This window comes from Tiliqua scincoides, chromosome 2, assembly GCF_035046505.1.
Source record: "Tiliqua scincoides isolate rTilSci1 chromosome 2, rTilSci1.hap2, whole genome shotgun sequence".
NCBI classification, from domain to species: Eukaryota; Metazoa; Chordata; class Lepidosauria; order Squamata; family Scincidae; genus Tiliqua; species Tiliqua scincoides.
The window spans coordinates 206,908,752-206,934,542 of record NC_089822.1 but is presented as its reverse complement, the minus strand read 5'-3'; the positions used below and the strand labels follow the sequence as shown (position 1 = coordinate 206,934,542).

General features: G+C 45.3%; 1 protein-coding gene across 5 annotated transcripts in view; it reads right to left on the bottom strand.

Moving 5' to 3' along the window:
- RAD54L2 (RAD54 like 2) overlaps nt 1-25,791 on the bottom strand; it is a 122,351-nt gene that overhangs the window by 70,945 nt on the left and 25,615 nt on the right. For all 5 annotated transcript variants that reach the window (XM_066618153.1, XM_066618152.1, XM_066618154.1 and 2 more), the window contains exon 2: nt 13,563-13,769. In XM_066618153.1, the coding sequence (XP_066474250.1) occupies nt 13,563-13,713 (151 nt within the window). In that variant the 5' untranslated portion in view covers nt 13,714-13,769. The remainder of the gene's footprint in view (nt 1-13,562; nt 13,770-25,791) is intronic.

Genomic DNA, 25,791 nt, shown 5'->3' with positions numbered 1-25,791 from the left:
TCCCCTGTGTGCTTGCATTTTGCCAGCTAGGCAATCTTGGAGACCCCCTCAATTGTTGTGCCTTGCCACCTCTCCCAGCCACAACAAGCAAGTGCTTCCTTCCAATGTAGCTGCCCCACTGTTTGGCTACTTTTAGCAGCTGGGAGGAGAACAGTAGGGTATCCCTATCTTCCTTCTTCAGCTGGGAGAGGGATGCTCTATGTCCCCCCCACTTCTCTAATGCACACCATTAAGTCAAACAGATATGATACACGTTTCCAATGCCTTGGCCATCTCTTCCACACTGAGCATATGTCTGAGAAGCTACAGACAGGGACTGGATGACCTCTTACGTCCCTTCCAGTTCCATGATTTTGGTGATCTTTGGGGTTGTATGTGAAATTGACTGGAAGTAAAGTCAGAGTGTGTAGCAGAGAAGCATTTGGAATTTTTAGGGTTATTTGTGAAATGGGGTGCGTTACTGATTACACAGGCCTACAAAACTGAGGATCAGAAAAGTTTTTCCCAAACTTTATGGTAGTTTGATATGAATTTGGGGTGCTGATTCCAAAAACGGCATCCATTTTGCCCTATCACATCTAGTTTTGGAGATATAGTATAACCTCATTAGTGAATGGTTCAAGCAGCTTCCTCATGAGGAAGCTGCTTGAACCACTCACTAAAGAGACTATGCCATGTCTCCAAAACAAAACATGATAGGGCAAAACGGATGACATTTTTGGAATCAGCACCCCAAACATACCCAGGAATTGGTGTAACGTTTAAGGAAGCAAAATGTGTGTTGGCCTGTGTTATGGGAATGGTGGTGGTTGTCCTGGCAGCTGAGTGAGTTCAAAGACCACAGGGCTCACTCCTTGCTTGCATCTCTGATTCAATCTTCAGAGAACTACAGCTCTGCCATGGTCTTTCACCATGGCTGAACCTTTGTATTTCTTCTACTTCTTTTATTCTTTCCCCCAGTTCCTTTCCCTTCCCACTACTGCCAAATCTCCAGTTTTCCAAGACTCCCTGGGTATAAACATAAGAACATAAGAACAGCCCCACTGGATCAGGCCATAGGCCCATCTAGTCCAGCTTCCTGTATCTCACAGCGGCCCACCAAATGCCCCAGGGAGCACACCAGATAACAAGAGACCTCGTCCTGGTGCTCTCCCCTACATCTGGCATTCTGACTTAACCCATTCCTAAAATCAGGAGGTTGCGCATACACATCATGGCTTGTACCCCATAATGGATTTTTCCTCCAGAAACGCGTCCAATCCCCTTTTAAAGGCGTCTAGGCTAGACGCCAGCACCACATCCTGTGGCAAGGAGTTCCACAGACTGACCACGCGCTGAGTAAAGAAATATTTTCTTTTGTCTGTCCTAACCCGCCCAACACTCAATTTTAGTGGATGTCCCCTGGTTCTGGTATTATGTGAGAGTGTAAAGAGCATCTCCCTATCCACTCTGTCCATCCCCTGCATAATTTTGTATGTCTCAATCATGTCCCCCCTCAAGCGTCTCTTTTCTAGGCTGAAGAGGCCCAAACGCCGTAGCCTTTCCTCATAAGGAAGGTGCCCCAGCCCCGTAATCAGCTTAGTCGCTCTCTTTTGCACCTTTTCCATTTCCACTATGTCTTTTTTGAGATGCGGCGACCAGAACTGAACACAATACTCCAAGTGTGGCCTTACCATCGATTCGTACAACGGCATTATAATATTAGCCGTTTTGTTCTCAATACCCTTCCTAATGATCCCAAGCATAGAATTGGCCTTCTTCACTGCCGCCGCACATTGGGTCGACACTTTCATCGACCTGTCCACCACCACCCCAAGATCTCTCTCCTGATCTGTCACAGACAGCTCAGAACCCATCAGCCTATATCTAAAGTTTTGATTTTTTGCCCCAATGTGCATGACTTTACACTTACTGACATTGAAGCGCATCTGCCATTTTGCTGCCCATTCTGCCAGTCTGGAGAGATCCTTCTGGAGCTCCTCACAATCACTTCTGGTCTTTACCACTCGGAAAAGTTTGGTGTCGTCTGCAAACTTAGCCACTTCACTGCTCAACCCTGTCTCCAGGTCATTTATGAAGAGGTTGAAAAGCACCGGTCCCAGGACAGATCCTTGGGGCACACCGCTTTTCACCTCTCTCCATTGTGAAAATTGCCCATTGACACCCACTCTCTGCTTCCTGGCCTCCAACCAGTTCTCAATCCACGAGAGGACCTGTCCTCTAATTCCCTGACTGTGGAGTTTTTTCAGTAGCCTTTGGTGAGGGACCGTGTCAAATGCCTTCTGAAAGTCCAGATATATAATGTCCACGGGTTCTCCCGCATCCACATGCCTGCTGACCTTTTCAAAGAATTCTATAAGGTTTGTGAGGCAAGACTTACCCTTACAGAAGCCATGCTGACTCTCCCTCAGCAAGGCCTGTTCGTCTATGTGTTTTGAGATCCTATCTTTGATGAGGCATTCCACCATCTTACCCGGTATGGATGTTAGGCTGACCGGCCTATAGTTTCCCGGGTCCCCCCTCTTTCCCTTTTTAAAAATAGGCGTGACATTTGCTATCCTCCAATCTTCTGGTATTGTGGCTGTTTTGAGGGACAAGTTGCATACCTTAGTCAAGAGATCTGCAACTTCATTCTTCAATTCCTTAATAACCCTTGGGTGTATGCCATCAGGGCCCGGTGACTTATTGATCTTTAATTTATCAATGAGGTCTGAAACATCTTCTCTTTTAACCTCTATCTGACTTAACTCCTCGGTTAGGAGGGGCCGTTCGGGCAGCGGTATCTGCCCGAGGTCTTCTGCCGTGAAGACAGATGCAAAGAACTCATTTAATTTCTCTGCCATCTCTAAGTCTCCTTTTATCTCCCCTTTCCCTCCCTCACCATCCAGAGGGCCAACCGCTTCTCTGGCGGGTTTCCTGCTTCTAACATATTTGAAGAAGCTTTTATTATTCCCCTTAATGTTGCTGGCCATGCGTTCCTCATAGTCTCGCTTGGCCTCCCCTATCACCTTCTTACATTTCTTTTGCCACAGTTTATGTTCCTTTTTATTCTCTTCATTAGGGCAAGACTTCCATTTACGGAAGGAAGCTTCCTTGCCCTTCACAGCCTCTCTAACTTGGCTGGTTAGCCATGCGGGCACTCTCCTGGATTTAGTGGAACCCTTCTTTCTTTGCGGTATACACCTCTGCTGGGCCTCTATTACTGTTGTTTTAAGCAGCCTCCATGCACTCTGGAGAGACTGGACTCTTTTTACCCTCCCTTTCAACCTCCTTCTAACCAGCCTCCTCATTTGAGGGAAGTCCGCCCGTCGGAAGTCAAGGGTTTTTGTTAGAGATTTGCCTGGTATTCTTCCCCCAACGTGCACGTCAAAACGGATCGCAGCATGATCACTGTTCCCCAATGGCTCAGTAACGTTTACATCTCTAACCAGGTCCTGCGTACCGCACAAAATTAAATCCAGAGTCACCTGTCCTCTGGTGGGCTCCTTGACTAGCTGATCTAAGCCACAGTCATTTAGCACGTCAAGAAATCCGGTTTCCTTATCGTGACCAGAACACAAATTGACCCAGTCAATATGAGGATAATTGAAGTCCCCCATGATTACAACCCTGTCCTTCCTTGTCACCTCCCTGATCTGTTTCCTCATTTCAAGGTCCCCATCAGATTTCTGGTCTGGAGGACGATAGCACACCCCCAGTATTACATCGCTGCACAAGCCTGGTAATTTAACCCACAGAGATTCTACGGTGGAGTCGGACCCACCTTCAATCTCTACTTTGCTGGATTCTATCCCTTCCTTAACATAAAGGGCCACCCCACCTCCAACACGCCCCTGCCTGTCCCTCCTGTAGAGTTTATAGCCCGGGATTGCGGTATCCCACTGATTCTCCGCATTCCACCAGGTTTCCGTTATGCCCACTATGTCAATATTTTCCCTTGTCGCCAGACATTCCAGTTCTCCCACCTTTGCTCGTAGACTTCGGGCATTCGCATAAAAGCATTTATACACGGAATGCCCCAGGATGGGCTGCTTATTCGCTCCTTTGTCCCCGCATCCTCTCATTGTGCCAAACCGTTTATCACATCCCATCACCCTACCTTTCCCAATTTCTTCTCCTACCCTGCCTTTGTCTTGTTGTTCTCTAACCTCCCCATCCTCATCCCATAGGGATGAGGAGTCCCGAACCGGATGCCCCTCGGCTCCTGTCGGCCTTCCCCCAGGGATCAGTTTAAAAGCTGCTCTGCCACCTTTTTAATGTTATGCGCCAGCAGTCTGGTTCCATTCTGGTTCAAATGGAGCCCGTCCCTCTTGTACAGGCCCCGCTTGTCCCAAAACGTTCCCCAGTGCCTAACGAATCTAAACCCCTCCTCCCTACACCACCGTCTCATCCACGCATTGAGACCCCTGATCTCCGTCTGCCTAGCTGGCCCTGCGCGTGGAACAGGTAGCACTTCAGAGAACGCTACCTTTGAGGTCCTGGCTTTCAGCTTCCTGCCTAAAAGCCTAAATTTGGCCTCCAGGACCTCCCAGCTACACTTGCCCACGTCGTTGGTGCCGACATGCACCACAGCCGCTACCTCTCCCCCAGCACTGTCTACTAGCCTGTCTAGACGAGAAGTGATGTCCGCAACCTTCGCACCAGGCAGGCAAGTCACCATGCGGTCCTCACATCCGTCGCAAACCCCCCTCTCTATGTTTCTAATAATCGAATCCCCCACTACAAGAAGCCCCCGACCCCCCTCCCACCGAGGAGTATCCCGAGTGCGCTCGGATACGGGCCCATCCCCTGGAGAAGGGATCCCCCCTAGGGGATTGTTTCCCTCCTCTCCAGGATGACGTCCTCCAGTCCCGAGACTTCCCACCCGGGCAGCCGAGGAGCTGCACGCCTGAGGTTGGGACGAAGCCTGATCGTCCCCGGAAGTCTCCCCACGGTCCTCCTCTGGCTGCCTGCGCTTCTCCAGGTCGGCCACCAAGGCTTCAAGGGAGCGGACGCGTTCCCTGAGAGCCTGGAGCTCCTTGCACCGAGGACACACCCATGACTTATGCCCCAGAGGCATATAATCATACATGTGGCACTCGATGCAGAACACTGGATAGCCCCCACCCTGCTGCTGGCTGTCTGACTGCATAGCTTTTTTGTTGTTGTTGTTGTTGTTTTATTTATGGGTCCTTTTAAAAACCGTACACTGGATAGCAGCCCTCTTCTCAAGGGAAGAGGAAGGGCAGTGTATGGGGCCCTGGCCTCCTCGCCCTGCTGCTGAACTCGCCCAGATACTAAACTCTTGTGCCTTACCTGGCACTTAGTTCCCAGAGGCACTGGGTTCCCAGAGGCCACACGCGTCTGCAGAGAGCCTCACGCGATGGCCCGCCTAGCTTTATACTCCTGGCTGGCTCCTCCCCCCTCCTTCCTTCCTGATTGAAAGGGGGGTGGCCTTCCCAGGTGAGTTTACAAAAGCTCAGGAAGGCAAATGGCTGCTGATGGGCGTGACCTACTCTGCAGGCTCCTGAATGGACTGCTTGGATTAGCCTAATGGGGCTCTTAATGGGTTGGGAATTGGCCCTTCCTAGGTCCTTTCCCTCCTAGTTCTGTTCTCTTAGGCTGGACTGTTTTTGTAACCTCAAGCTAGTTTTTATTTGGGTTTGTTTAATTATTTATTGCTCTCTAGATCCTGTGTCCCAATTTACTGACCTGTTTAGGTTATGTTCTAACTTAGATTAGGTTTAACCTGGGTTAAGTATAGGTTTAATTTAAACAAGTAGAAAAACCTGCTTTCCACTTTATCCTCCTCCCTTCCTTCGATTAAGTGCTACCTTAGGTGTAGCTAACTTTCAACTTTGATTTAAATGCCTGACCCTTGGGCTCTTACTCACGAGTAGGACTCTGCTCCTACTCACGAGTAGCCCTATGTACCTCCCTTAGGTGCTAACTTTCAATTTTGATTTAAGGTTGCTTTAAAGGTAAGATTAAGGTTAGAAGACAGGGAGTTAGAAAGACAAAGCGTTAGAATGAGTACACTTACCTCCTCCTCCTCCTCCTCTCCTTCTCCAAAACTCAGAGGTCTCCTTGCCTTCTCCTCGCCCAGATGCTAAACTCTTGTGCCTTACCTGGCACTTAGTTCCCAGAGGCACTTGGTTCCCAGAGGCCACACGCGTCTGCAGAGAGCCTCACGCGATGGCCCGCCTAGCTTTATACTCCTGGCTGGCTCCTCCCCCCTCCTTCCTTCCTGATTGAAAATGGGCTGGCCTTCCCAGGTGAGTTTACAAAAGCTCAGGAAGGCAAATGGCTGCTGATGGGCGTGACCTACTCTGCAGGCTCCTGAATGGACTGCTTGGATTAGCCTAATGGGGCTCTTAATGGGTTGGGAATTGGCCCTTCCTAGGTCCTTTCCCTCCTAGTTCTGTTCTCTTAGGCTGGACTGTTTTTGTAACCTCAAGCTAGTTTTTATTATAAAGCAGCTTCATAGGTATTTAATTCAAAAGTTTTTCTGCTGTACTTTTGTCAGGGAAAAATGTAAAACAAATATTGCATTTCCTTTCATGTGTAAAATGACATACGAAAGATAGCACACCCAAACCAGCCAAAGCTGGTTGTTTTCTGCTGTAGTTTGTCAGCATGGCAAAATGCACAGAAAAGGGAATCAAAATATCTGAATGGGAAATATCTGCATGATGGGCTGTTGTCTTACCAGTAATTTTGCTTTACTGTTGCCAGTTGATAGTCCTGGCATATGTTTAAAACTTCCTACTTCTTGGTGGTGGTTTTACAGATGCGGTTTTACAGATGTTTTATTTTTATTCTTTTAGCTTGATAGCAATGGTAGCGGGAGGGTGAGAACTGGAAAAGCTTTTGAGCTGGAATATTTTCTTTTGTCATTTACAGTTTGAGTTCCTAGGTAAGAACAGTGATGTCACTTCCTGCTTGATGACACTTCAATTTTCACTTGTGCATTCTTAGAACCAGAGTTTGTGAGGTTACATGTCTCATGAATTTTTTCAGAAAGCACTATTAGATACAAAAAAATACTGTACAACAGTAAAAATCACTAAAATTTGATTATGAAGGGTGAATAAGAATGCAAATACAGGAGAGAACAATTCTGAAAGGAGAAAAATTAAAGGTCTTCATATATGAACAGCCTTATCTGGAGACATACAAACTTAAATAAAATAGGAAGCTGCCTATTATTAAGCTGAAGACTATTGGTTCAACCAGCTCAGTAATGTCCACACTGACTGACAGCAGATCTCTGGGAATTCAGCCAAGAATCTTTTCCCAGTCCTACCTGGAGATGCCAAGGATTCAACTTGGAACTTTTCACATGCATGTCCTCTACCACCAAGTTATGGTCACTGCCTATTTCCCTATCATTCTGTGAAGGGCAAATGTCCTCTAGGCTTTTTTGCCAAAAAGTGAACAAAACTAGGAAATAGTCAGGGGATAAAAAGTATTTCTCACATCCAAAGAGACAGGGTGTATTTCTTTGTTCAGTTTAACTTGCTCTGATTTGCTACACATTATATTCTACATGTGCAAGGAAAATTTAAGGCAAACAGCAGTGAAAAAAGGGATACCTATATGTACAGAAAGTGAGGAAAGAAAAAGACCAATGGTTCAGGGTGCTAAAACAGCAAAATCGTTTAACTTTAGATTCCATTTAACAGGGCAACTAAAATGTAAAAGCAAGCAGCTGATCACATCACCCTGACAGAGCAACAAAGCTATAAAGCTCAGTCAGCAAATCTGAGGCAATGAGAACTTTGGCATCATTGCCTCCTTTTAAAGAAGTAAACGCAAGTCATCTCTCCAGTTTATATAACATTTTGACTCAGCCAGAAGTTGTTCCATTTCTTCAAAAACAAATTTATGCCAGAAAGCACAAAGAGATGAATGAGGCGAAACAGCCAACATCAGGATTTGCAAGCCCTTCCTCGTCAACTATAATCTGAACTAAAGCCTCACTTAATTTTTAAAGAAGGAACCTGGTTCAAATCACAGACAGTCTGTGAATCCCTGAGGGGGGCTGGGATAATGGTTCTTGTCCTCCCTCCCACATCAGTGTTCAAGACCACACCCCACTCCAATGATGATCTCTTAGGTAACAATAGGTAATGCAGTTCATGGTGTTAGTTGGAATTCTAAAATTAGCAAGGAAAGCTTTTCCCTCAAGCTGTATCTTTCATTCAAATTACTTGCCTATGGTCTCTAATGCCTCCTTTCCACATATCCCTACCACAATAAACACCTAGATAAGCACAGCAAGAAGGAAGCATGCTCACAAATTCATCCACACCAGATAGAAAAAAAAGAAAAAAAAACAGTCATACAAAGTCCCCCCCCCCCCCACACACACACACAAAATACAGAGAAGGGTTTTTCAAAACTGTCACCACTATGCTGGTATAGAATAACTAGTCCAAAAGAGCCACAAGCCTACAGTGGGATTTCTGTCATTTCCCTAGTTTTCAGTTTCTGTTGAACAGCAGCTTTTTGGTTCCGGTCCCCATTGTTTTCATTTATGCTTGTTTACAAAACTGCACAGAGTTTAAATGCTTGAAATGTTGCACACCATGTCCCCCTGTGTACATATCAGTTCAGTTCCAGATGTCTGCACAGAAGTCAGAACACACAAAGGCCAAAACAGCTAGCACTTGCCAGCCCAGTACAATCATGCCAACATGAAAACACAATAAAGGTTGTACTGTGGCTGCGCAAAAGCGCCAATATAGCCACAGCTCGGATGTCTGTAACATAGGGAGTCCTTTCACTTTATTTTAGAAGATGCATACATTTATAATCTAGATAGCCTGGTAAAGAGTCCTGGGAAAGAGGTAGTGGTTGTGGTGTATGTCGCCACCAACAACATGGTGGAATGTAGTCGGGTACTCCTGGGTGTCAAATTTAGGCTGCTAGATAGGAAGCTCCAGACCAAGGTATTAGATTTTATTTAGTTCAACCCATAGTATAGCTCCCCCAAATTTTGATATGGTCCTAATAAAAAATGGCAAGGATAATGCAAGGTCACTCTCAAATAGCATGACATCATTTACATATAGTACCTATTTAGACACTGCCTCTCCTTTTACAGTAGTGTCATTATAAATGACACATGACAGGGGTTGAAGAAAGAAGATCAAAGCACACAAAAGGTGAAACTATGCCCTTTGTCAACACCCTGGAAACATACTGGAGATGTAGCCACTGTAGAAAGCCCTATGAGAACTCAAAAAGCCTCCAATGTGATCCAAATGAACTTCCACAGTCTGTTTATCAATGTATATCCACAAAATACCTATCCTCCTCTTCAAAAACGAGGTGACAAAGAAATGTTTTTAAGCTTTACCAGAACTACTCCATAGAGAAGGCTGACTGAGAGCCCAATCCTGAGCTCGGCGCTCCAGTTTCGTGCCAGAGCAGACTGTTGCAAATGTGCCATAAGGCACATCTGCGAGGCTTACCGCTGGGCCAGTGCCCATGCCAGCCCAGCACTGGCTAGCGCCCGTCCTCTCCTGCTTAACTGGTTAAGAGGCGCTTTTTCAAGTGGGTGCTCCTCTTTTATTTAGCAGGGGGAGAGTAACTGGCCCACCTCACCCCAGCACTGTCTGTTCTAGTGGCTGTCTGCTGGTATTCATTTGCATCTTTTTAGATTGTGAGCCCTTTTGGGACAGGGAGCCATTAGATATTTGATTTTCTCTGTAAACCGCTTTGTGAACTTTTTGTTGAAAAGCGGTATATAAATATTGTTGTTGTTGTTGTTGTTGCTTGGCAGTCTCATGGACCGCTGAGCCGTGGCACGGTAAGCGGGGGCTGGGAGGGGGTGGGGAGGAGGGATTCCAGGGAGGGGGGAAGCGTCGGGAGGATGGAGAGCGGGCAGGCGGGAAGGCGTGCCGGGCAGGTGGTAGGCGTGCCAGGAGCGAGGAGGCAGGAGGTGGGTCCGGAGGAGCTCAGCTCCACTGGATCCTGACTGTTTGTGTAGGGCTCGGCGCCCTACACGAACGCCTTTACTTTAATGTCGAACTTTTGGTTGGCGGTAAAGTGAACCAAAAAGGGAAGGGGCTGCTTCCCTTACCCGAGGGAAGGGGAAGAAAGTCCCCTTCTCCTGAGGCACTGGCCGCGATGCGCAGGATGTGGTGGCAGCCATTCTTGGTGCAGCTGCAGTCACGAGCCCCAGGTAGCTCAGGATTGGGCTACCCAGATCCTCTGTAAGCATGTTCCAGGGGTGTGATGCCACCACAGAGAAGACCCATCCCCTTAGCCTCAGATGGCTGTGACACTCTTAGCAAGGCCCTGCCAGATGATCTAAGGTAGTGGTTCCCAACCTTTTTCAACTGGCAGCTCCCTTAACCTACTGGGCCACTGGCTGCAGCTCCCCATTAGGGCTAAAATCCTATACACCCGATATTCTCAAACTGGGGCATTGCAACACTCCAGCCTGAGAAGCTCTCTCTCTGACCCCTTAAGGGGCAAGTAAGAGGGGAAGACAGTAACACAATCCCCAGGTTTTTTTCTACTTACCAAAAGCCAGTACTGGCCTTTGGGAGGGTGTGGAGAGTCCCAGAGAGCCCTCTGCAGGGCTCCCCAAGCCTCTAAATGGGTAAAAAATATGATTAAAGCTTCCTTAAAGAGGATGGGGAAGCTTTACATGAACTGGTGGGTCACGACCCACTAGTTTGACAACTACTTGCTCATACCATACAGCTAAAAAGTTGTCAGGACTTAGGGCTTTCCTGTTACTCATCTGTGTAACTGCCATTTCATTCTCTTTCAGCTATAAAAGAAATTCTAACCATTCAGACTGAAAAATTTCTAGTTGGGAAATATTTGCTAATTTCAGGAACATCATTTTGATATTAGATAGATCTTTTCCATCACTGTAAAATTTGCAATAAAAGTCATAAAATTGGAAATTGCCTCTGGTGTGTCACACAAACTTTTGCATCTTTTATGGAGGCAGTCAGATTTTGGGTGTGAAAGGGGTGCAAATGTCTTGCCAACAACTTTCTGAGTTTCTCACCTCTCCCAACAGAATTACCTTACGTAATTGCAATTTGTACCTAGCCACAGTCAACTGCTTATAGAGTGGAATCAGGACAAGTGACAAAATTGTGAGAAAAGTTGTTAATTTCCATTTCTAATGCTTTACATTATAAGGCTGCAATCCTATACACACTTACCTGTAAGTCCCACTGAATTCAAAGAGACTTGTTTCTGAGTAGATATGCGTAGAACTATTCTTGTTTCTTTCTACGCTAAGTAATTATTGGGCCCCAAGGAAGCATTTCTCAACATCTGTCCCCCACTGCACCACTCTGTATGATCCACCTATTGGAAGTACCTCCAGAAATAACTGGCAATGATGTCATCGCCAGTTACTTCTGGATTGGTAGGCCAAATGCAATGTGACAAACATCAGTAAGAGGCTCAGGGCTGTTAGGAGGGTTTTTTCAAGTGTGCAAAAAGGCTGGAGCTCTGCCTGCCAAGCCAAGCCTCCTACCTCTGCTTGTTGCATTGCATTGCTAGCCTTGCTGCCAGGTAGCAGGGGACTGGGGGTCCCAGATGTATCAATGGACACAGCCTCAAGTACCACTGGTGGTACAAGTATATCTAGTTGAGAAACACTGCCCTAAGGCATACTTTTGCCACATCCCATTTTAATTCTTCAGAGGAGGTTTAAAAAATTCCAACAGTTCTGCTTGAATTTGCTTAGTAAATGGGAGATTGTTCAACAGCGAGGCATCTAAAATCCATCTCAGGGAGGGCCATGTCATATCCAAACCCCCCTTCAGACAACAGACACATCAACACCAGAAAAACACATTCCGCCAACAACAGAGCTAGTATAGGAAAAAGGAACCCCACAGGGAACAACAGGGAATGGAAATACAGGTGGGCCCCCAAATCCATGGGTTCAGTTATCCTCTTTCCGTTTTTCCCTACCACATTCTATAGCCAGAGAGGAAAGGGCAGCCAGGTTCTCAAGAGAGCAGTTGTGATGTCAGAAATGACAGCCTGAAATGTAGCTAGAAGCACAGCTCTTCGACATGAAGCAACACAAGGTGCTATTCTGGCCAGAAATCTCAGTTTAACAAATTAGAGAGCTTTTAAGTGATATTAGATATTTATTTTTAAAATTAGTATCCTGCTTTTCCTCTTCCATAGGATGTGCCCAAAATGATTAATTCCCCTACTCAGAAAACAAATAAAATAGTTTCAAAAACAACACATTAAAGGGTCAAAGGAGAGAAACCAAGCATAAAACTGAGCTTAAAAGTGTACTTAACAAAAACCATTTTTAAACAACATCAACTCCCTCAAGAGGGAGCCAGATGTGCCTCCCACAGTAGGGGAGTTCCATATGCTGGACACCACCACAGAAAAGTGGTGAATAGGGTAATTTATTTATAGAGGTTAGGTCTAGCAACAGCTACTAGCCAGTTAATTAAAACCAGAAGGTAGTATGCTCTGAGGGCAGGATATTGGGGACAAACGAAAGAAGGCCATTGCTTTTATTCCCTATGATTTTCCCTGAGGCATCTGGATGAACTACTATAGAAAGCACTGAATGCTGGACAAAATGACCCTTTGATCCAACTCAGCAGGGATCCTCTTGTGTTCTTATGCTTTAATCCAATTCCTTCTCTCTCTCTTTAAAAGAAAAAGCATATGTGCTAGCTCTCAGTTACAAAGTTATGTGTAAAAGAACATGGTCAATGACAATGCCTACTGAAATATCAAAGGTTTCTAGTAGTTGGGGATGGGGCTTCACAGTGCTGTATAGCTTCCAGCCCCACCCATGATTAGCAAACCCGGAAGAAATTATGTACATTAGTCATGGTTGCTGAATCACACAAATAAGAGAAAATACGTACATTTGCTTATTTTGCATAGTTTTTATGTCACATAATTCATCATGGCATAGATTAGAACATTAATATTTTTAGTGAATGCAGTCCTGGATTTAGTCCATTTCATTCATAAAGGTCTGCTACATGAAGACTAAACCAACTATCTTACAGAAAGATGCAACAAGTGTCTTTACAGTAGACCCATGGTTGACAAGCAGCAAAAAGACATACAGGTTGGACCTTGCCATCAGTAGATTTTGCATCCGTGAATTTGACCCAATGCAGGTACCCTAACCCACATTGAGGCCCAAACTTCCCCTCTGGACACGACCGGAGCACAACTCCGGTGGCGTTTGGAGGTCTGGTATGCCACACATTTGTTTATCCGTGGCTTTTGGAATTTGGAGGGGTTCTGAAAACAAAGCTCCCGCAGATACTGAGGCATGACTGTACTGCCAGACAAGGGGCTTCGCTCGTAGAGCAAAATGAGTCTGTTCTGGTTACCAAACTGAAATACTGTCTTTTCTCCAACAGCACAGTCTACTAACTCAGGATTGGGATGCCTATTATATAATTGACTACAATCTACAAGAAGTGGTATGCATACAAATTCCAGAGTGAACAAATCTGCTTCTTGCATAAAACCAATGGATTTTGTCACCAGATTTAACAGTACTCACAGTAAAATATTCATCGGCTTCCTGGAACAATACTCACCATTCTCATCAAGTAAGTCCTCCTCATCATCTCCATCATTGTCCTCTTCCATTGCTTCATCTTCATCTTCCTCCTCCTCCTCTTCCATATCCTCCTGTTCCAAGTCTGGATCCACATCCGGATCACTCCCTGAGACTGACTCGTCCGACATGATTCCCAGTAGCACCTCTTGTGCATTACCTGGTCATGATCTATTTTAAGGCAGCCCTGTGAGAAGGGGAAAAGTTGGGAAAATAAAAATAAAGCAACACACAACTACTAAATTACTAATTCAGTGATAGGTAGATATAGCATCCTAACTCCAGTTTGTTGCACGTTTTCCAGATCCTATAAATACTGAGTAGCAGCGAGATGAAACCTCTTTGTGTGCAAATGGAAAAAGATTCTGCTCATGTTCCAGAATGGGGGGAAGGTAAAATAATTTTTTCTGATGGAAGCCCCTCACATTCTGGGGTGCTGCTCCTGGGAGAATAAGGCTTTGAGGCTCTTGGGATAGGGCTTGCGAGAAGGTACTGCTTGAAGGGGGAAACATATAGGTCCATGTGTGTCCAGAGATGCCACTCACACTATTCTGAATTCTTATCTAGAACTTTTTATGATTGCATAATTTCCTCATAACAGCGACAGCCATAATGATTACACACATTAACAGGGAATATAATCCTTCCATCCCAATTATCCTCTGTAAGTAAACAGCTTAGAACAGTGGATCCCAAAGTCCTCCGTGGTAGGAGGGAAACCACTTTAGTCTTTGCAGGGATGGGGCTGCAGCAGTGACACAATCCTCAGGATCACGCCACTGCTGGGGCAGAAGGGAGATTTTTTTTTACTTACCAACAGGTAGTACCTGCCTCCAGGAAGTGCGGAAAGCCCTGCGGAGCCCTCCGCAGGGCTCCCCAAGTCTCAGATTCAGTAAAAATTGTGATTAGAAACCACTTCCGGTTTCGCTATAAAAAACAGTAAATGGTTTCTAATCATTAATAGTGAATTGGAGGCTTGGGGAGCCCCCGGAGGCCAGCACTACTTATTGGTAAGTAAACCCCCCTTCTGGCAGTGGCGGAATCTTAGGGAACACATTGCTGCCTCCCCCTATCCCCCTTAAAGAGGTATAGGCCAGTCCTTCCCAGGCTGATGGGTCACAACCCACCAGTTTGGGAAATGCTGGCTTAGAATGTAATCCTATAACCAGTACCCAAAAGCAATATAAAAAATGCATACACACTACCATGCCAGACTCATTCTCAGATCAACAAAAAGGTAAGCTCTGCAGAATTAAACCAAGTAGGTGCAAACAGTTCCTTCTGTACTCTTTGAATCTCCTCTAGCCATTTAGTTTTTTCTAAAAAATGCAGCATGAAGATGTACTCTACTACATTGCCTTTACTGCTCCTTTTTGTTGACACTTAAATTATTTGTTTGAATATCTCAGAACCAGTTCCTTAGTTACAGTTTACTCATTGTAACATATCTCTCACACAATCATACTGGTTCTACAATGAGTGAATAAAGACAAACGTAATTTACCGAGGGGAAACTTACAGTAGCACATATACAACAAGGTGGGAACCCAGTTGTCTGTATGTCCGCCTACCTGGTAATTTTGTCATGCTCGAACTACCAATCAGAAATGCTGGGTACTGGGACATGATCTTAAAAAAAATAAAAATGAAAGTGGGTTGTGATAAAATTCTCCTCACCATGTGAGCCAATATGACAGATGATGGCTCTCCATGCAATTGAATGCACATTGCTTGGTAACTTACCACGGCCCTAATAATTTCGTTCATTTAACTGTACATTATTACCCCAGCTTTGCAGCTACCAATTTGTTTACTCATTCTGGAAAAGTAACAATTTCTTCTTCTTTCATTTCTCCCATATGTATTTATAAATCCTTAAAAGTTCCAATTACAAGATGAACTTAGAAGCAAACAATTTAAAAGTATAAAGTCAGCTTTAACTGAAACATGCCAAAAAAATCCTAGGTGATCTAGTTCAACCTGAGACCAGCTAAGAGAAGGAAAATAAAATATCCAAGTGGAAAGACAGAGAACAGAAAAACAAAGTCATGAATGGGAATTCCAAGGGGAATTACAATGTTAACAACTAGAGAGGCTCACTTATTTTGGATGTATCTATAACAGATAGCCATGAACTACCATAGGAGGAAGGTATTTTCCTGCAAACTTTTTGAACAAAAGAAACTTCTCATACATGCAACAAAACTAAAGTCAATAGCCTACACCAGGGCTTTTCAGACTGGGGTGTTATGATATCCCTGCCTGTGGGCCCTGGCCTCTGCTCCCTTAAGGGGTGGGGGCAGCCAGGAGGCAGGGAGGAGGCAGTGGTGCAATCCCCAGGATTGTGTTGCTCAGGGGGCTGCAGGGACTTGGGTGCACTAACCAGAGCCTCCTGCAGCCTCCCAGGGGTGCGGGGAGCCCTGCGCAACCTTCTGCAGGGCTCCCCGCAGATTCAGAAATGAAAGTGGAGCAATCACGCTCCACTTCCGCAAAACCTGGTAAAGCTCTGGTAAGCGCACCCAAGCCCCTGCAGCCCCCTGAGAAGTGCAATCTTGGGGATCGCGTCGCTGCCTTCCCCCAGCCCCCACTGCCTCACCACCCACCCTGCAAGGACTTGGAGTGGTTTTCAAACTCCTGGAGAATTTGAAAACCACTGGTCTACAGTCAAATGAGAAACATTTTAGGAAGTATACCTTTAGTGCTTTCGTTTTTATTGGGAACTATAGGGGTTTTACTCTAAACTTCTGCCATGGTCCTGATTGGGACTGCTCCCCACCTGCTATTAGGCAAGAAAATAAGCTCTGATCTGTGCAAATGGGAGCTTTTTGCCTTGACAATTAGCCAGAAAGGTCTGTTGTCCAATCACAGCAGGGAGGAGGGATAAAAAACCCCTAGGATTCAGGTCCAGTTGCTATTTTTTTTAAACACTAATATGTAGTTTGACCCTCAGTCTAAAACAGAAGGAACAGATATCAAATTCTTAATAGTATAAGAAGTTTAGTACTATTGACGTTTAGTAGAAATAAGTTCAAACATATTTTCAATCCCAATGACAGAAAACTAAAATTTTAGCCTGACTGTCTTACAGCCATCTGATGAACTGGCTTTGACTTGCAAAGTGATGAACAACTTAATCGTCTCCATATATAAAGCTTTTGTATTCTGCTGCAAACAAAAAGGAACCCTTTTTCCCCATTGAGTTGTTTGCCAAGGAACGCTATGTACACAAGATTCTGGGGCAAATTCTGGAGAAAACTCCCAATTCACTCAGGACATAAGCTAGATGGATGCACCAATTGCCTCACGAAAACTGAGAATGCAGTTTCAACTAACAGTCCTCTGTCACAGCACAAAGAAGGTACTAGTACTGATTGAGCAGCTGTCTTCAGTGTAGTTGGACCCTTAATAATAACAATAATACTAATAATAGTAAGCATTTGTAAAGTGTTTTCTGAGTGTGCAAGGTGATTTGCATGTACAGTGCGCACTCTGTATCTGTGGGAGATTTGTTCCGGGTCTCTCAGAAGCCTCCAGGAAGCCTCCCCACACCTCAGAAGACTTCCTGAACATGACTGGAAGGCACATCTGGGAGGTCTTGCAAGGTCCTTGAGCCACAGGGCTGGATCCACGTTAAGTCAAATCTGTGAATCCTGAGCCCGCCAATATGAAAGGCCCACTGTATTATCTTGATCTTGTACTTAAAACAACCCCGTAAGGTGAGTAAGTAAGCAGGGTCAGTCCAACCACAAGGTCAATTTAAGTGGCTTTTGGGGGCAGCAGCCACTTTGAGGAAGTGGTAAATTGCAAATGGGTGCCCTAAATCCTGCACTTGCCCATTGTCCCCTTCTTGTCTGCCATCCCCTAAGCCACTTCAATCAGCACGCCATTCCTCTTCTTATTTTCTGAGAGTGAGCAAGAGAATTATCAGTGCAGTACCAGTCCACCTCTTCCTCTGATTGCTGCTGCCATGAACATACATAGCAGCAATGCTGTAGGAAGGAGCAGCAGGGCAATCCTGATTGCTTGCTTCCACAAGAAATCAAAGGAGGATCTCTCCACAACCTCCATCTTCTTACCTACTCAGCAAGAAGGCCTGGCAGGGCAGGAGGAAAGCAGCTGAGTGCCACCTCTTCCTCCTCCCCCCCCCATTTACATCTCCCACCTCCTCCAGCTTGTTCCTGTCAACTTGGCTGTGTTTAAATAAACAGACTGGGTGAGGCATACTGGGTGAGCCTCTTTAACACAGCAGGGTGGGCATGAAAAAGCAGATGGCGGTGGCAGATAAAGAGGATTTAGGCTTCTGAGATTGCTCCATTATGATCCCCATTCCTTACCTGCCAGGAACAGCTTGATGTGGATTGAAAATTCTCAGTGAGCCTACAGGAGTCATTGGCTATTAGATGAAGAAAAACAGTAGAACATTGGAGGGGAGCAAAGAGAAAATGTGCCTGCTTGAGTCAATCAGGCATTAGAGTTGGTGAGATGCATAGTTTTGATAGATGTCTCTTGTAGTATGCTAATGCCCTATTTTTATCAGAGACTAATCCTATCCAACTTTCAAACGCTGGTGCAGTCAAGTCAATGGGGCATGCACTGCATCCTGTGAGGGGGGAATATTCATGGAGGCTGCTCAAGGAAAATGTTTGTTCTTTACCCCAAGGCTGCATTGCAGCTGCATTAGCACTGGAAAGTTGGATAGGATCGAGCCCCAAGTGTCAATCTATTCTCCACATCCCCAAATATATTCCTTTGAATACACCAAGTCCCCAAGATACATACTGGTTCCATTCTGGAGGTTTGTCCAGAAGTCAGAATGTATGTAAATTGAAGCAGTTGGTTTTTGCCAGCCCAGCACTTTCGCACCTGCATGAAAGCACCCACAATGGATGATTTATTTAGCTTATGGCATATATTATGTGGACTTATATATCAATTAGACTAGATCAAATGTCAACGTCCAGTTCATCTAGCCATTCAAGGACAGAGTTACCTTCATTGAAAAAGTCAGACCATAGGCCAGTATATGCCCTCAGTTTGCAGCCAGACACAATGTGGTATATGGTTTGGCAGGAGAACCCACAATCACACTGTGGGGTAGATGCTAGCTCCCATTTAAAAACTGAGTCCTGACTAACACCATGTAGGGTATGAATCCTGTTCAAAGTTTTCCAGTGCTGGCAAGGCAAGTCGAAATCTGGCACCTTAAGTGTAGGATTGTCTGTATATCTACCTGTTTCTGGGCATTCGACTGCCCATTTAGCTTTCCATTGGGCACTGATGTTAAAATTGTTGCGCAGATGTTGAGTGAGTGCCAGAGAAGGCTTCCTGGATTTAAGCCTACCGATTGATAGATGAGGAAGATCGGCACGTACTGGTAAAAGTGGGTTATTCGTGATTTTCTATATTCTTTCACTAAAGCCTCTTGTCTCTGTAGGGCTGGTGGTGCTATGCAACTCAAAACGGGGAGCCAACAGACAGGAGTGGGTCTTATACAGCCGCTTATGATCCTTAGGGTTTCATTTAATCTGGCATCAGTCTTGCTAGTATGACAGCTGTTAAGCCATACTGGAGCACAGTATTCGGCTGTGGAGTAGATCAATCCTAATGCTGATGTTCTAAGAGTAGTGGCTGAAGCTTCCCATCTTATTCCTATTAATTTCTGGAGTATGTTGTTCCTCGTATTGATTTTTGAGGACGTGTTCTCAAGGTGTGACTTGTAAGAGAGCGGTCCAAAGTTACTCCAAGATATTTTGGATGAGGATTGTAAGGGAGTAGGTTTTTATTTAGATAGAGCTTTGGGGCTGCATTAGCTAATTTATTGTTAAGGTGGAAGCATGTAGTCACCTTTTTGCTGAAACTGGGTATTAACTTCCAGTCAGCAAAATATTTTCCCAGGATCTTAAGGTCTTCTGAGAGAAGGCCATCCAACACCTCTATGTTTTTCGCTGCACTGCTAGAGCCAGGTTGTCAGCATATCCAAATTTACGTCCCCTTGTTACTGGCAAGTCTGAGATGTACAGGTTAAATAGTGTGGGTGCCATTACAGAACCTTGTGGGAGGCCGCTGTTTAGCCTTCTTACCCTACTTGCATTGTCCCCCATTATGAACTGGAAAGTTCTGTCACTTAGCATATTGTTGACTCATCGATACAGTTTTTTACAGGGGATGATGTGACACAGTTTATATAGCAGACCCTCCCTCCACATGGTGTCATATGCCACAGTTAGGTCGAAAAATACAACTGTAGTTTTTAAACCTGGTTGAAAGCCAGCCTCGATATAACTTGTCGTGCTCAACACCTGGTCAACACAGCTACGATATTGTCGAAAGCCCGCTTGTTCTACAGGCAGATGTTCATCTATTATAGGGCCAATTCTGTTTATGATTAGTTTCTCCAAAAGTTTGTAACATGAGCTCAGAAGTGCAATTGGGTGATAGCTGTCTACTCTGTCTTGTGGTTTACCAGGTTTCAGAACTGATATTACTTTAGCTTTTTTAAATTCTGGTGGAAGATGTCCACTAGAAAATATGTCCAAGAAGAATTTGCCAAGCCACTTCCTTGTGTGTCTCCCAGAATGTATGAAAAACTCAGGATGGATGCCGTCAAAGCCGGGCCCTGCCACACTTCAGATTGCTGATAGCTGTGTTGATTTTGTCAATTGAAAATGGGTAGGAAAATTCAGGATGCATTTGGGATGACTGCCGAGAAGCTGAAAGGGGTCTCTTGATGGCAGCAGAGTGATCTTTCCCCCTTGGGGCTTTGGAAAGCGATACAATTCGAGATCAGGGGTTACACTGGGTATTTGTCATGCGGGTTGACTGTTACCACCCAGTTTCCTTGAAAGGCTCCAAGCTTTCCTGCTTGATTTGCTGAAATTTAATGATGAAGTTGTTCCTATTTCTTGCGTAAGGTTGCATCCAGGCCATGTAGAAGGTCGTCAGCAATCTCTGGGTCACCGCTATGTAGGAAGGTCTGATAAAGTTCTTTGGTCTCTTCATTCCATTCTGGAATGTATTCTTATCTAAATCCTAGAGGATGTTTCTTTTTGCTGCGGCAATTATTGCCCTCACAAATCTCTGATAATGTTGGTCTGTAGGTGGAATCCACTGTACGGTCCTGTAAAGATTTTTGGCAAATTTAGGCCAATTGGTTTTGGATGGCTGAACTGCACCTGTGCAATAGCACCATCATGGACATCTGTAACAGGAACACTATCTCCTCCAAAACTGTCATATTGTTATTTTTCCTGCAACAGATGAAGAGCCCTACGACACTTTAAAGATCAACAAATTCATTAAAATTATTATTAATTAATTATTATTAACAGTATTTATAGACCGCTTTTCAACTAAAAGTTCACAAAGCGGTTTACAGAGAAAAATCAAACAACTAATGGCTCCCTGTCCCAAAAGGGCTCACAATCTAAAAAGATGCAAAAAGAACACCAGCAGACAGCCACTAGAAAAGACACTGCTAGGGTGAGGTGGGCCAGTTACTCTCCCCCTGCTAAAAAGAGGAGCACCCACTTGAAAAAGTGCCTCTTGCCTAATTAGCAGGGGTTAAATCAGGGGTGCTCAATAGGTAGATCGCGATCTACCGGTAGATCGCGAGGCAAAATGAGTAGATCGCGGAGCCCTGTCTCTCCAAACTGTTAATATGTCAGTTTCGTCTAGTGACTAGACAAAACTGACATATTTAGCTGACACTAAACTGACACTGAAACTGACACTTTAGCTGCTCTTCAGGCATGCAGCAACAAAACTGACGAAACTGACTAGACTCTAGTCAGTTTCATCAGTTTCCTGGTGCTGCATGCCAGAAGAGCAGGAGCTAAAGTGGGCGACGGGGGGAGGGGGAGCTGGGCTGCACTGGACTGAGGCGCTTCCTGGGGCTCTGTGGCAGAAGGGGGGAGGGGCGGGAGTTCGAGATGGAGTTGCTCTGATGGCGGTTGCCGCGGGAGGCCCCGAGTGACCCTCCCCTTCCCTTCCAGTCAGGTCCGGCCCAACCCAGCCCAGCCATGCCCGGGCCAGCCGCCCCTGTAGGAGCCCAGAGGTAAGTGCTGCGGCCGCTGCCGCTCTCGGTCGGGGCTAACAGGTGAGATGACCCCCCCGGCCCACCCGCCGCTGCAGGAGGAGGGCCGGTGGGAGCAGTGTCTCCCCCGCCTGCCGCCTGCACACGCAGCCCCTCTCCATGGAAACGGGGAAGACCCCGCCCCTTCCGAGGAGGACCTGCGACACCTCCCTCTCCCTGCTGGTCTCGGGGCGCAGCCACAAAGAGTTTGGGGGGGCAGGGAGTGGGGAGCTCCTCCCCCCCGTAGTGCAGCAAGGCTGGGCATGTGCCTCTTGGGGGGACCTGTGGCTGCCCCCAGTATGTGGGGTGGGGAGAGAGGAGAGGCCTCCCGTGCGCTTCCTGAAGCATCTGGTGGGCCACTGTGGGGCACAGGAAGCTGGACTTGGTGGGCCTCCTCTGACCTGGTCCAGCAGGGGCTCCATACATCAAAGGGGGTGTCTGTCAGACGCTTCCTTCCCCCCAGGTAGATCTCCGGGCCTTGCAGGGTTTCAAAGTAGCTCTCAAGCTGAAAAAGTGTGAGCACCCCTGGGTTAAATAAACATTTGTCAAACATTAAATAAACATTAGCAGGGGTTAATAAACATTTGTGAGTTCTAGTCCTTGAAAAAGTGTATGCTTCAATAAATGTGTCTGCCATTAAGGTCCCACAAGATTCTTTGTTTTATAACTACCTCCAATAACTTAGATATACAGAAGCACTCTTCACCAGGAGCTCCACAGTTCAAATCAAAAGTGTTGCAGTCAAAGATACAAGTATAGAGTATAGCCATGGGCATAAAAGAAGTGCAATATTAATAGCAACTACTTGGCAAACTCAAATAATGTATGTATCATGAACACTATCTGCTATAAACAACATGCTTATTCCAATCCTGTTTGAATAGCAGCTATATGTGAGAAATATTTTCTCAACACAGCTTCTTTGGCCTTGCACTTTTGTATAATGCACTCCCTCTGGAACCCAACAGTAATAAACTTTCTTTGTCCTTTCTGTATAATCCAAGCACTGGATTTCCAGCCCAGCATACAGTGTACGAACAGTTGTGTGGATAGCTTGAATGAAGATTTCAAATCGTTACTTTCAGTGGTAAATTGATTTGGTTAAATTTTAAACATGTAACAACATGTGCGCTATTACTATGTTCCATTTAATTTCTATTTATAAATAAATAAAATCCCCCCAAGAAGTGAACACACATTACCACACGGTATGGCAGGGAACAAACATAGGAGCAGAAAGAGCAAGTCATCATAATACAGGTGGGGCTTCTATATCTGCAGATTCTTCATCTACAGATCTGACAACATGGGTCCCCTGGAGTCAGACTTGGCCCTACCTAAGGCCTCCGGAGGCGACCGCAGTTGATCTCCGGTCACCTCCCAAGTGCTTTCTGATGCCCGCGGAAGTAGCGGGCATCTGCCTGCTGCCTCTGCCGGCTTCAGAATGGCTTCAGAATCGCCACCTTTGGTTTCCTGGACATTTTTATGCCATATAAGGCATTCTGAGGTCCGGGGAAGCCCCCAGAGGAGAAACCAGAAGTGGGTTTTTTCCCACCTCCACAGGCCATTTTGAAGCCCGCAGTGGCCGTAGGCAGATGCGTGCGGCCTCTGCGGGCTTCAGAAAGCCCTCCAGAGGCAGCACAGTTCTCGTCCCCTTCAGAGGGCTTAAAGGGGTCAATCGTGGATTTGATTATTCACGAATTTCAGCATCTGCAGGGGGTCTGCAGGGAGAAAAAAAATAAGAGAGTCAAGGCAAGAAACAGACAGAAAGAAAGCATGTGTTGCAAAACAGTTCCCTTAAAAATAAATGCTGTGACAAATTCCATTGATAACATTTATCAAAAGCTGCTTATTTCCTCTTTTACATTAGCCACAAAGTTCTCTTCCAGCTGAATACAAGATGAGAAGTATGTGTGCTTTTTAAACTTAGTTTGAGCCAGGTTCACTTCAAACCATCAATTGTGGAGGTGGCATTTCCAGTCAAAGCCACTTAAAGGGCAGCCTGAGTCAAATGATCCACCTGGATTTAACCATCAGTTTGAAACAGTGATCCTCAAAGTGGTGTGTTGTGACTCATCATTGGAACATAAAAGGGTCACTTTCCCCTTAAGGGGAATGACCCATAAATGGGTGTCCCAACGGTACTGCAATGATAGTAGCACCAAAGGCACCCAGGCGCATTTAAACATACCTGTGGGGACTATGCAGCCTCAGAGGGTCCTGGAGGCTTGCAGCCCTCTCTGCAAGCCTCCTCTCTGCTGCAGTGGGCTCCGATCCGCAGTCAGAGCCCACTTTGGTTTGCAGTTGGAACTCCAGAGCGCAGCATTTCCAAAACCGGAAATGGGCTCTGACTGAAGATTGGAGCCCACTGCAGCGGCAAGGAGGCTTGCAGAGGGGGCAGCAAGCCTCCAGGACCCTCTTTGAGGCAGCACAGTCCACATCAGGTATATTTAAATGTGCCTGTGTGCCTGCAGCAGCATGATCTCTGTGGTGCAATTGGGAAATTCCCCCCATCCCAGTCCCCGCTCTTACAAATATTAACCCCAGGTTCTCAGGCTCCCAGAGAGTTTGAGAACCACTGGTTTAAAAGATAAGGGAAAAAAATATTGGAAGTTTCTTTTGACTACAGTGAAATACATGAAGCTATCTAACCCAGTTAGCATGAAATACCTTCGTTGCAAATATTATTTACTAAAAAGGCCATATCAGCCAGTAAAATGGTTTCAAGTAGTTTAGAATAAAGTACATTGACTGAAAATAGGAAATTTGTTCAACAAATTAATTTACAGGTCCAGCCTTGTTATACAGGGATTTGACTCGACAGAAATGGCCCCTGCAAATAAGGAATGTGCTGATCCTTGGAGAAGGGGAAAAAATGCATCCCTTTAAAATCACAGTAAAAAACTGCTTTTTACTGTTGCAGAGACAGTCCTACAAGTGATTACAGGTATAACCTAAGTATCCACAGATTTTTCTATCTCGATGAGAAGGGTCCTTTAAATTAAAGGAAAACAGTCCTTTAATAATGCCAGAAAGGGCAGCCAGCTGACAATGCATCAATTATTCTCTCTGCAGGCTTCACTCCTCCCTTCCCCCTGAGCACGTTGAACTAAGGCTAAATGGCAGCGATTATCACCTTCTCCATTCTTTCCGACTTGCTGTGGCTCCTAGTGAAGGGAGGGATTGCTGCCTCCTAGTGAAGCCTAAGTGCCTAGAGAGACACTGATTGCCTCTGTGTGCATTAGGTCAGCAAGGTTGTTTTTAAATCACCAGAACAAAGAGACTTTGTTTTTTGAATTGATTTGCTATCGTGCGTTTTTTGCCATCCACATGAATTCTTGGAATGGAACCCTACCGAATAATGAGAACCTGTACTGCTATTTCATAAGTTGAGAGAATCTAACGAAGATGAATATTGGAACGGGCTTTTACACCAACAACTGACAACTAATAAAATAGACAAGTAGTTCTTTATACCATTCTATAAACATGAACACAGATTTTAATAAAACTCACACTCAGCTTGCACACTAGCTTATCTTGATGCTCTGTTCACTGGAATAGCTTACAGATGGTTTATTAAAACGCTCAACTTACTCAGCAGCTACAGTGTTAAACAAAAGTTTTCTTTTAAAAGGTTAAGTAAGCCTTCAGGGACCCTAGTGAAACAAGAAAGGTGTCTCTTTGAAGGGTTTTGTCATGTAACCAGCCTAAAGTATACCCATCCTAGTGGCTGCCCTAACTGTTTTCAGTTGCATAAGCCATACTTATCTGGATGGCTTCCAGCCAGTCTGGCAAACTTCAGATATACAACATTAATACTGCACCACAGGCAGGTAAGAATTACAGACACTAGCCTGCCCTCATTTCTCACACAGGGTCTGACCCAGTTCAGAACCATCCACCAAGGAGAATTATATAATACACCCAGATAATACCTGCCTCTCTGGTTTTAAGGGTAGGTTATTCCAATCTACCACAATCTCACATTAATACATGTTCAGCATTTAACTACTGAAGACAGGACCATTTAAAAACGATAAAACTAATTATCTTCAAAATGATAAATTACAATCTGTCTGACTTGTCAACTGTCTCTTTTAAAAATCATCTTGTTATTCCCTCAGTATATCAGAAA